At 32.2% G+C, this 12,641-nt stretch overlaps 1 protein-coding gene across 1 annotated transcript; it reads right to left on the bottom strand.

The window, feature by feature from the left end:
* Window positions 1-2,147: 2,147 nt before the first annotated feature.
* Window positions 2,148-7,988, bottom strand: LOC115975975 (ADP-ribosylation factor-like protein 8c). Its single transcript, XM_031097032.1, has 6 exons — window positions 7,673-7,988; window positions 4,470-4,551; window positions 4,305-4,337; window positions 4,084-4,205; window positions 2,788-2,949; window positions 2,148-2,661 (listed from the first exon to the last, which is right to left on the bottom strand). The coding sequence occupies exons 1-6, from the start codon at window positions 7,708-7,710 to the stop codon at window positions 2,544-2,546; spliced, it is 555 nt and encodes a 184-aa protein (XP_030952892.1). The 5' UTR covers window positions 7,711-7,988; the 3' UTR covers window positions 2,148-2,543.
* Between the last annotated feature and the right edge of the window lie 4,653 nt (window positions 7,989-12,641).

The following is a 12,641-nucleotide window of genomic DNA, read 5'->3' on the forward strand; positions in this document are numbered from 1 at the left end:
TCAAATGGGTTCAATGAGTCAAATAGGTTCAATGAGTTAGACACGAATATGACATGTTTATTAAGCGGGTTAGTTGTGTCCTAAATATGACATAAATCTGCTAAACTTGAACCTATAACTTGTTAATTTCATGTTATATCGTGTTATATTCGCGAGTCGTGTGAAATTTTACCTCCCCTAATTGGAACCGTCAATTGTCTAATAAACTTATAATTGTGTCGAATTTTGCCTCTCCTAATTGGAATCTATCAGTTGTCTAATAAACTTATATGTAACAAGTCCTACATTCTTATGTACTGAGTGGAAGTGGTTCAGTTTGATATAGACAAAGGAAAGGTAGACGTCCAATTTGTATTCCTGCCATACGATTCCAAAAGCATTTATTGATGAATACCACGGGAAGAAGAGTAGAAGACAAATGGGTCCAATTTGTATTAACTCTTACACTTTCATGCATTAAGTAAAAATGATTACGGTCGGCTCCGTATATATAATTTAAGTTCAAGTCCACACCTTTTAAACAGAGACGGAACTATGCAAGACCAATGGGACCGTAGCCTCCTTGGAATTTAATTTTTTTTAAATAATATATAAAATACAAATGAGTTGAAAGTTTGAACTTTGAGTATAAAAAAATTATACTCACTTCTCCAAAATTGAAAACTAACCTCCCAAATATGACACGATGATTGTTATTTGAGACTCAAACTATAATTTTGGAATTTAGGTATTGTCAATTTGTCATGCTCTTTTGCTCTACCTAAATTATTGTTTAGATTTTTTTTTTTTTTTTTCTCATTAATTTTATGTATGTGTATGGTTTTTTTTTTTTTTTAGTATTAATTGATTACTTGGAGATAAGGGTAGCAAAATCCAACATAGCCTATAAAACCCAACATGATCCACCTATTTATAAACAGGTCATGGATTGAAGCTAAATAAGTTTTGGTCATATTCGGGTCTACATGACTGACCCGTTTAATAAATAGGTTGTGTTTGTGTTCAACATGCGAACTTATTTGACTCGTTTGACATGATTATCTTATAAAAACTTTTTGATATGGAACTTTGACATATTATTGAATTTGGTGATATGGAGGTTAAAACCTTTTGAAATACTAATTTTATTTTGAATGAAGGAAATAATTATTAGCTTTTGTTATTATTGCAATATTTATGATTGTAACTAAATGTTTATTACTTGATTTATGGTTGTATTTTAATTTTAGATACATGGGAATTGAAAACTGGTTATTTGGATCAAGTATAACCTATTAATCAAACAGTCTATTTGGGTCAGTTATTACCTATATTAATCAAACAGGTTATTAAACAGGCTATTTTTGTCGACCTTAAAATGACCTGCTAATTAAACAAGTTAAAAGTGTCATATCGGATTATCCATTTTAATAAACAGATTGTATTAGGATTGAGGAATTCCAACCTGTTTATTAAATGAGTCATGTTTGGGTTGACCCATATAGCAAAGTCAAAAAGCTTTTTCTTTTTCTTAATTAATTAATTATTTATTTATTATTTATGTATTTGAATTGTAAGTTTTTAGTGTCTAAATACTGTTTGAAGATCTATATTGAAGACACAATAAAACAGTTAAAGAAATTGCTCAGAAAAGTGGAGGTTTCTATTGTCTGGATTGCAAACTCAACTACAACTCGATCGATTGAGGTTTATTAAACCTCAACATCAAGCTCAACTAATCAAGCTTAGAATTCAAACTCTTTAAGTCTATGGCCCATGATGACTAAAAGACCTAAGATATGTGTACTAGGGTTCCTGGACTTACATAAAATTTTATTAAGTTATCATAACCATACAGAGAGGACTCTATGGAAGTTAGAGAAACTGCTGCAACGTTTGTGTACCTAGGATTTTGTTTCAAGCTGCATCTCTAGAACTCATTGAAGATCAAGAGAGTTCTTGTGAAGACATCTATACCAACATCTACTAGTTGCTGTGGTGAAGTCAATCACAAATTGGATATTTGTGCGCTGAAAAGAATCACAAGGTAGAAGAGTCCAACTTGGAAAATTGATCAAATTAACTAGGGCCTAAATTTCCCAACGCTCATATAAGCTAGTAAACATTTAATGTGCCGAAATAATTCAGAAATCAGATTTGCAAAACAATAAACAAAATGTACATCATTTTTACACGATTCCTTTCATTATAAAGAGTTCAATAGTAAAACTTAAAAGCCAATATGGTGATTGGAGCTGGCAGCAAAGATTTAGACGGAAGTGAATTTCACACACGCACATAGAAACCCAAACATCTGCTAATCAGGTTAATGTCACTGCCTATACTTGACAAAATTCAGAAATATATGAAAGGAACAGTACAAATATAAACGAAAACAGATAATCCATGGAAAACTAGCTTCAATTGTCAAAGCACTATACAAAGCACTTATTACCACAACTAAATGAGGGACGATAGATTTGACCAGGGTGTATATCACCAATCTTGCTTCTCCGACCTTGATCATTCTTCAATGAAACACCAAAAAGAAGTCAAAACATGGATCATTTTGCTGTTTTTGAGTGCTTGATAAGCCAATCAATGACAACATCTATGTTTATGGAATCCTTGCATGAGATCATATAGCAGCACACCTCTCTGTCTTTAATTGATTCAAGGCCTCTGAAACCACCCAACAAAAGCATTAGGATTTCACAAAGGGAATGAAAACGATGAGATTCCTTATTAATATAATTAATGAATGAAATCACTGATGTAACAACATCTTGTAAGATTTTCTGAACTTACAGCTGATCCATCAAAGCTTGCTTGGTAAGAGCTTCGGACTTGTCAATTTTGTTGCCAAGAATAAGCAAAGGAATTCCGGTCAATGAAGGTTTCATCAAGAGGTCATGCAGCTCACTTCGAGATATGGGAACGCTGTCTCTATCAGCAGCATCAACTATGTATCTGCCTTTGCATCCATCATAAACATAAAGTAAGAAGTGAATCTAATTGAATAACACCACTATGATTGACTTAATGAGACATACCAGGGCTGTCACCCCCTTCTGAATAACAAATTTATATTATGCACCATAAGTACACTCCATAGTTAGTGAATAATTTGCAAATATTGGGATTTCAAATAGTTCCTGTAAGATTCCAGATTTTTTTACCTCCCCCTTCCATCTTCTAAGATATTGAATTGATTTTAAAATATTAATTGTTCCAATGTAAAAATAGAATCAGGCAAGGAAATTGGCAAATGCTGTTTGAGGAAATGTGCAATGTAGTCATTATGGTAATAATGGTCATATGCCCTTCTTTCTTATTGACAATGACTGAATTCTATCATCATGTAATGCAATATATGAGATGATCATGTATGGATAGCAATCCCACCAACTGCCAGGTGCTAAAAGAAAAACAACTATGAAATGAAATGCCTTGAACAACATAAAGCAAAGACACCTCGTTTGCAGATTTGCTTTTTTCTTTTCTTTTCTTTGTTTCTTCTAATAAGTCCATTTTTGAAGCATAAAATCAACTTTCTTGAGTTCCAAGTTGGTGTTCTAAGGGCTTTGTTAGCAGTCAATGTTTCAATTTCAACTAAACTCCACAGGACCCAGAGTCAAAAAAAAAATAATAATAATAATAATAATTCTATAGTAAAAAGGTTACTAATACAAGGCTGCAATGTCCCATTGAGGCAGAGGGAAGACACTAGATTTTACAATAAGTCCTTTATTATAGGACCTATTTGATGTGGTTATGCTTCTAAAGGGAATTAATATACAGATTAGGACTTATGAGTTCATCTTTTTAGTTGGGATACTTACCCAGGGTAAAGATTTCTGTTCTTGCACGCTGACAGAAATTGCTGTCACTAAAAGCAACTGGCATTCTCATGAGTAAATTTTTTTATAGTACAATGGGGGAGAGGGGATTTGAACCTTGAATGTCTCTGTTGGAAACAATAGAAGGTGCCAATTGAGCTATAAAGCTCTTGGCCATTCTCATGAGTAAATAAAGACAAAAAAAAAAAAAAAAAAAGATGCTTTGATATAGCAAAGAGAGTAGATCAAAGATTAGAGGCATTACAAAATTGCAGAAACACCACGGCAATAACGCTCCCACATTGTCCGAAACCTCCTTTGCCCTCCAAGGTCCCAAAGCTTGATTGTCACATTCCCCTTTGTAACTTTCCGCATATTGAATCCGACCTGTTTTCATAGTATTAATAATCCTTTATAAAATATATTTCAAGTATCATATATATAAATTTAAATTATTTAGAATTTATTCAAGGTAAAGATACCTACAGTTGGAATCATGTCCTCACTGTAGCCCCCTGTCTAGTAAACATAAAAGTGCTATGTCAAAAGAAAGCCACTCACTAGTAACAGAAGGATTAAAAGAGACTTCTCTTAATTACCAGAAAAATTAAAATTAAAATAAAAGTAAAAGCAGAGGTTACATTCACTCACAGCAATGGCATTAACAAGAGATGTCTTTCCTGCATTCTGAAGGCCAACAAGGGAAAGTTCCATTTCTTGTTTATAGAATAAGCTGATATACAGACACACAGTAAGAACAAGAAAACAACTTCAATATGGAATGGTATCTGACCATAGTAAAGATACGAATCCTGAACACCCACACACACACACACACACCAAACAAAAAAAAAAAAAACCTTTTCTATTACATTAATTACAGATGGACTGAAGTATGTGTACTACTTCATTTTAACAAATCTTACATAAAGCACATTATTTTTCTCCATTGACATTTGGAGTGGATAAAGGCACAAGCTATTATACAAGCAGTCTCCATGCTAAAAGCAATTAAAAACTTTTACCATTGGATGATTTCCATCCCAATTTGGGAAGCAATACAGATTATTTAAACACTAATCAGGCAACAAATTGTTCTTTAAAGGGTGGTGAATGACACAACATAAAAATATCAAAGGATCTTAAGTAATTTAGTTGAACACATAAAGTTTCTGGCGTTATTTATTAAATTACTTAGAAGTTTAGTGTGGGTTTTATAAAATAAGTGAAAAAATGAGATGCTGACTTGGTCTTGAAGCAAAGCACAAAGGTACAGAGTAAGAATCTTGAATGCAAATATTTCACTCTTTATAATGCATCCTTGCGATATAGGTAATAAATTTGCAAGGCATGGCTCTTGAAATGCTTGTTTGCTTGAATATTTTGGTATTGGTTGTTTAAAGGGCAAGGCAAACAAGGAATATGCAGCATGCAGGAAACAATACTTCTCTTTCAAGCTGTTAGGCTTCTTAGATCTTATTGAAAAACTTAGTCAACCATTATCTATTTCACAGATACCTAAAGATGGCACTATTAAAGTATGAAGGATAAGCTTTCTTCTCCTTTACAAGGAAAAACCTCCTTTCAAAGAGACTTTTCCTTTGAAACTTATTTTAAATTATTTGGACTTTCATCGATTATGTATGAGATTAAAAAATAAAATGATATTCATCCCCACAAGTGCAAGGGTTACCTTGCAAAAAACAAGATATTGTGGGAATATCCATCAGTGTGTTACACATATGTGTGCACTTGCTTTTTATGTATCGTTTTAGGGATAATATTTGAATTGGATGTATATAGCATAAGGAGAATAAAAAGCAAACTAAGTAACCCATAGTACACAGCCCTGGAACATGCCTCACAAACCAGAGGCGACTAGTTTGACTCTCCCCTTTTTCCCTTCCCTTTAGGCCACTATCCAAAAGAAAGGCAATCTCTTGGGAACACTTGCTCAAAAAAAAAAAAAAAAAAAAAAAACGTAAAAAGGATAAAGTTAAAGAAAACAAAGTAAGGATAAAAGTCTAAGGAAGCTTATCCAAAAACAAAACTATATATCATATACTTTGTATTCAAGATGATTTTAACCTTGAAATTTTACAAATTGTGCCTATTGTGTAGAGGATACCACAAAATATGAAAAATTGACCAATTTTTTCAAGTCTGACATTAATGTCATAAACCATACTCCTATTCTTACAATAGGACTTCGCAATTTTTGGAATTTCTTGGCATAGGATTTTATTTCCTTGTTTTGGAGAGTTTTGAGGAGAATTTTAGGCAAAATGGAGTCTTTATATGATTGTATATTAATAAGATTTGTTAAAAATTGTTTTCCTTTCAGAATAGGTTTTTTGGACTCCTTAAATTGGCCCTTAAGCGGTAAAAAAAGAAGAACGAAGTCTACAATCAATACAATATCAGTCTTTTATTCTTTATTTTTTAGGTGGATAGCAGATGTCAACCTTGTGGATTCAGAGTGTTTTAGATTTTTGTCATACACTAACCCTTCTTTCGCTTTAACGCTGCATAATATTCACAACCCAACTTATAAAACTGTAACTAGCTTTTGCCCTCAGCCACAAAAATAAAAATAAAAAAGTTAAATAAAGAAGAAGATTCATAGAAACTCAATAGATTCATAGATTTGTAATGGGCTCCCTTGAAAGGAAAGATTTTTGCACTTTTAAAATCCAAACAAATGAAGATAAAGAAATGTAAACGCCCTTAAAACTTACAATTATCTTATTTGTGCTCTCATATTTCACAGATTGTTTCATATTTTTCAAAAGATGAAATCTTCAAACGTCACAAGAAGATCATGGAGGACATTCAAGAAAAGATTAAAACCATAACAAGTCCGCAGAACCATTCATAAAGGACATATTTTGAGTGTAAGACTTAAAACATGGTGGATAATCGAATTTTCAAGATGACAGTTTTTTTTTTGGGGGGGGGGGGGGGGGGAGGTGGGAGGATTTCAATTCAAATTAAGCATAAATTAATGGTAAATGGCTATTCAAAGTTTTCTTTTTCTTTCCTAAACTTAGTTTCTAGAATCTGAGGGCAAAAATAGAAATGTTAATCTTGTTGCTGCTCTTCTTGTTTTTTGCTTTGCACCAGAGGGGGGAAAAAAGGTACAACCATTGGCTTGGATTCGGATGTTCATGTAGCAAAAATAGTCATTACCCATGCCATATTGCTGCCTAGAGGGAGTCCTAAGAAACACAATAATATACTAAAGAAAAATTATCAAAAATATTTTTATCTTAACCCATACTTTCTAAGCAACTAAACAGGCCACAAGAACAGATATTTATGTTTTCTAATATTATGCCATTATTCTCACTTCATAATATGTTTTATTATGACAAAGAATAAAAATATCTTAAACCTCGAAATGAAACTATGACAATAATTGAAATTCCATTGAAGGATATTCTACTAAAATGCATAAAGTTCAGAATCAACAAAGTCCATTGTTAGGAGACAAAATTGAATATACCCCATTTTATCATCCAAAATTTCAAATTCCAGCTTTCAGATAATTCATTTTTCTTGTGAAGATAAGATAATACAGATTTTCAAAAAACCAGGTTGAAAACAAATAGTTAAAAGAATTCATGTATAACTATTAAAGTGGGTTTTTCGTATCCTGTGCAAGAAGTAACAAGCAAACATTATTAAACTTCAGTAAAACTATTTCCTGTGTTTTCTCAGCAACCAAACGAATGGAAACAGAATTCCAATATTCATATAAAATTAAAAAGTTAATAAATAAATAAATAAAAACCCCACAAATCAACAGCGGCAAAAACAAGAAGAAATAGAAAAGAAAAGGCTAAGAAGGTCACCTCCGGAGCCAATTGAGAAGGGAATCCCAGAGACCCATTTCGAAATACGTGAGTTTTGGCGCAATGGAACCAGCAAGCAGAATCCAAGATTTTTATAAGACAAGAAAGCTAAGGAATGAGACGAAGTAGTGAAAGAAAGAAAGAAAGGAAACTTCTTGGGCCAACAAAGGAATCTGTATTTTACGCAAAAAAACTTTGTCCGTTTTCAGGTACTTTTGTTGTGATAAGTGATTGACTGTTGTCCACCATAACTATATCCAAACGTGGGGGGTAAAATCTAGAAACCTACTGTACAATGCGGGAAAGTGGCGACAGTGTGAATTGAACTTGGACTCTATTTCTCTTCGCCCATCGAGTATGTATAGATCCATTTGTTAATGTTGTTTGAATTTTTTAAAAATATGTATAGATGAAAAAATATATAAAAATATGTATAATATTATTTAAATACTAAAAGTTATTATTTAAATAATGGTAACAAGCCAGGCTGTTAGTTTAATTACAAAACTTTTAAGAGAAAAAATTTAGAAGGTAAAATAATAATAATAATAAGTTAAAAGTTTTGATTAAAAAGTAGAGATTAAAAGTAAGTTTTCTTTAACTTCTAATTTTAACCATCAAAGGTGTTATTGCATTGTGATATTATGCAAGATCTCAATCCATTCTTGACAACTTAAAAAAAAAAAAAAAAAAACTAAAAATGATGTTGGTAGCGATCCTGATAAAAGTGATGTTAAAATATTGTGAATGTAGCACTTAGAGATGACATGGATCCATTTCATGGTTTAAAATATTACAAATTCTTTAACATAAAGGTGAATTATATCTCAGTAAAAGTTATGCTAAAACATTGTGAATGCAGCACTTGAAAATGACATGGTTCCATTTCATGGGTTAAAATATTAAAAATTCTTTAACATAGAGGTGGATAATTATATGTGTAAACCCACACATAGGACAAGTATTTCTAAGAGAAAGAAGTATAATACATCGGATGCACAAAATAGTTGCTCCTATTACTCTATTACCGTCTAAAAATTAGATGGTCTTAAAATTAGGGAGTAGTTATTCATGGTCTAGGATACAAATTCTAAAATCAAAACCTTATTTGGATATTAATTTACTAACTAATATATTTATTTAAATACTAATTCATTATGTGTGTTGTGGTTCAAAAGCATCGTCTGATTTGTTATAAGAAAAAAAAAATATAACTTGAACAATTAGGTTGACATTACATAAGTTAAGGTAAAATTTTTATAGAGAGTCCATCTGTGTTTTTTAATCCTATTCTCATTTACAAGGTTTTTTTTTTTTTTTTTTCTCTCTCAATTACCTAACTAATGTTATGATGTGATGCTATTTGTAGAAGGATAATTGGATAGCTTTACTGGGGACTTGCGAGTATGCTTTCATTTGATGAGCATGCTTTCATTTGATGTGTAAGTTTCCCAATGTTGAGGTACAAATTTTTGGACCTTAATTTCATTAGCTCGCTCACAAAAATATCCACATAAACCCATAAACTATTTTGAGCTCACATAAATATTTTTCACATTATTACCCAACTTGGGCTCTCACAAATATTTCCTATATAGGCCCCATAAATTATCTTGGGCCCTGTCACACATATTACCCACATATTATCCAACTTGGATTTCCACAAAAAATACTTATCATATTACTACCAAGATTGGGCCACAAAATTATACTATCTCCACAAAAAAGCCCAAAAAACATTTACCTTGTGAGAAAATCCAAAAAGCGCAACAAAACCCCCTCTAAAGCCCGTTGCTACTCAGTAACTCTAAAACCCATTACGACACGACACTTTAAAAGCCCATTACGATATGGCACCTCTAAAGCCCGTTACGATACGACACCTTTAAAGCTCGTTGCTATATGGCACCTTTAAAACCCATTACAACACGGCACTCTAAAAGCCCATTATGATACGACACCTTTAAAGCTCGTTGTTACATGGCACCTTTAAAACCCATTACAACACGGCACTCTAAAAGCTCGTTACGATACGGCACCTCTAAAACCTGTTACGACACGACACTCTAAAAGCCCGTTATGATACGGTATCTCTAAAGTTTGTTACGATATGGCACCTCTAAAATCTGTTACGACACGACACTCTAAAAATCCGTTACGATATGACATCTCTAAAGCCCTTTTTCAAAATGTTGTTTTTCATTTAAATAAAAGAAGAAAGAAAATTCCTAAAAAGGGATGTTCAAACTTTTAAGTGCTTTTTCAATGACTTCAAAGAAGGTTAGGATTTGGAGTGGATTAAAGAGTCTTTTGACTCTTTTCAACTTACCATCCTTGTCAACAATTAATGTCTCACACATTTCAACTTTGATGGACAAACTTTCCTGGAAAGGACTATGCTAGCTAGGAAGTGTTCACGTAAAAGTATGCACGAGGAAAGTGTGCTTGTTTCTTGTTTTTGGTGCATACTCTTACATGAACACTTCCACTCCAGGCTTGATCTATTACTCTACAAAGCATGGGAAACCCTTGAAAAAGAGCAGTCAAAGATTGCTTGTGCATCAGTGTCAACTCAAATCCTAAGGTTTCTTTGATTGTGTGACCCTGTAAGCGCATGCATATACACTAACGTTCTCTCACATAATTGATATAGGTACAAAACTTAGATACAATACTATAGGTGTTGTTCCTTAGATTCTCTTCTTAAGATTTAGCCATGTATTTAACTAAAAAATATACTTTCATCCCATGAGAAAAAATCCATATAGCAGAATTTTAAGAAGAAAACCTAAGGAACAGCATCTATTGTACCTAAGTCACCTAAGTCTTGCCCAATTGATGTTGATGTACATAATAATAATGTGGCAATAAGCAACTAGGTTTGCATAGGAGAGAAGTAGGGAGCTATCAAAGAGAGAAGATTTTTCTCAAGACCAAATAGGAATCAAATTTATGCTTTTTTTTTTTGGGTAGAAACCTTGTACTAAAACCTTTTTAGCCGTTAAAAAAAGGGTTGGGGCGGGGGGGGGGGGGGGGGGGTGGTCTTTTGTACTATAAAGTCTTTTCCTCAAATAGAATGAAGAGTGCATTCCAAACTTTCGAGAAAGGTATGAACCATGCAACAATTCCAGTTAGTAGTCGTGAAGATTGCATTAAAAATCTGCATTATTATAGAAAACCACTGTAAATAAACAGCATGAATCTCAAGGCTCTACACCAAGATATCACTGAAAACCCTTAATGGCTATATGTCTACATCTTTATAAGCTCTGTGTATTACAATATATATTACAATGAACGCAAAGCATGATATTTTATATTTATAGGAGGCATATTCTTTTTTGAGAAAGAGACGATATAGGAGGCATATTCTTAAACTAACAATACATTAAACCAAAGTTACAGTACTTACAATTCAAGTAAAATTATGATTTATTGGCTTGCACACCAAGTTGAGTCCTGATTAGGTTGGCTCTTGATATCTTTAAGGGCAACCATCCATTCCTCTCTCCATGCATGAAGATGGCGGACATTTTGATTTGAGGTATCTCATGACACAACTGGGATTAGGAAGCATATATATATATATATACACACACATGGAGCAGCCGATGCTTTGAGCCTTTTGAGTAGATTAGGAAGACCAGAGTTTTCATTTGGAAATCATGAAGCCCATCCTACTTTTTGTGTCATATTTTGACTCTCGGAGTTTGTAGCCATCAAAATTGGTGGTTTCTTAACGCTGATTTTGTTTAAAATTGCAGCTTTGTAAAGTAAAACTTTTTGAAGTGTTACTCTTTTTTTTTTAATAAAAAAAATCCAAATATTCCATTTTTGAATAGATGCAAAAATAAACTACTTAGGGTAAGTTTGGTTCAGCTTTTTGAAACTAGAGTTTTTGAAAAAGTGAAGTTTTCAAAAAGTACAGTATGAAACTGAGCTTTTTGAAAAAGTTGAGTGTATGGTAAAAACTTTAAAAAAGTATTCTTTGAAAAACGAAGTGTTTAGCTAATACTTATAAAAATGATGATTTGAGTGGTAAATTACCAAAAAGAACAATGCATATATAAGGGAATTTATTTCATTTTTAAATCAACTATTTCATAATACTTACTCAAAAAAAAAAAAAAAAGCTACTTAATAATAAAAATATATATATTATTGTCATAATTATTTGTTATCAATATTACTATTATTGGTATTATTTTAATAGTGTTAGTTTTTTTTAGCATCAATTATTTGTTATTCTATAAATTTTGAACCAAGTATGTTATCTGTCTTACTTTAATAATGTTATCTATTTTTAACAATATCAATATCACTATTTTAATAATGTTTTTGCCTCATCCAAAATAAATAAACAAATAAATAATGTTTTTGTCTTATTGAATATGGTGTTATCTGTTTTGACATGATGGTCATAAGAGATTCCAAAGAGTAAAGTTGAGTTTTTAATAAAACAAGTGGACAATTTGGTAATTGAACCAATAATTCCTGAAAGTTGAAGTGACTTTTTTGCAAAAACTGGTTGAAGGTCTTTTGACTTTTTGGGGGGTCTTGCACTTTCTGAAAAAGCAATTTTCTTGCTAAAGTAACTTTTAAATGCCCACCAAACACCTGGCATTTTTAGTCTCGTTTGATAGAGTAGTTAAACAATACATTTTCAGTTTTTAAACAACATTACTTGCATTTCTACATATTTTTTCACCTATACATATTTCAAAAAAATATAAATAATATTACTTAACCTCCTCTACTAAACATGTCCCTAAACTTTGAAGCAAATTTTTTTTTTTTTTTGCCATCTGCAAAGAAATGGGGCACTTAATTTGATAAATTTAAGTTTTCACGGTTTCACCAAAAAGAAAAAAGTGAGGCTTCGAAGTTAGAACCCAATGACATAATCAATTCTCTTGCAAACCCCACATAGTACCCAGGACAACATGGTCACCTTGACTGGTGTCAAACT

Source organism: Quercus lobata, chromosome 2 (assembly GCF_001633185.2).
Source record: "Quercus lobata isolate SW786 chromosome 2, ValleyOak3.0 Primary Assembly, whole genome shotgun sequence".
Lineage (NCBI taxonomy): Eukaryota > Viridiplantae > Streptophyta > Magnoliopsida > Fagales > Fagaceae > Quercus > Quercus lobata.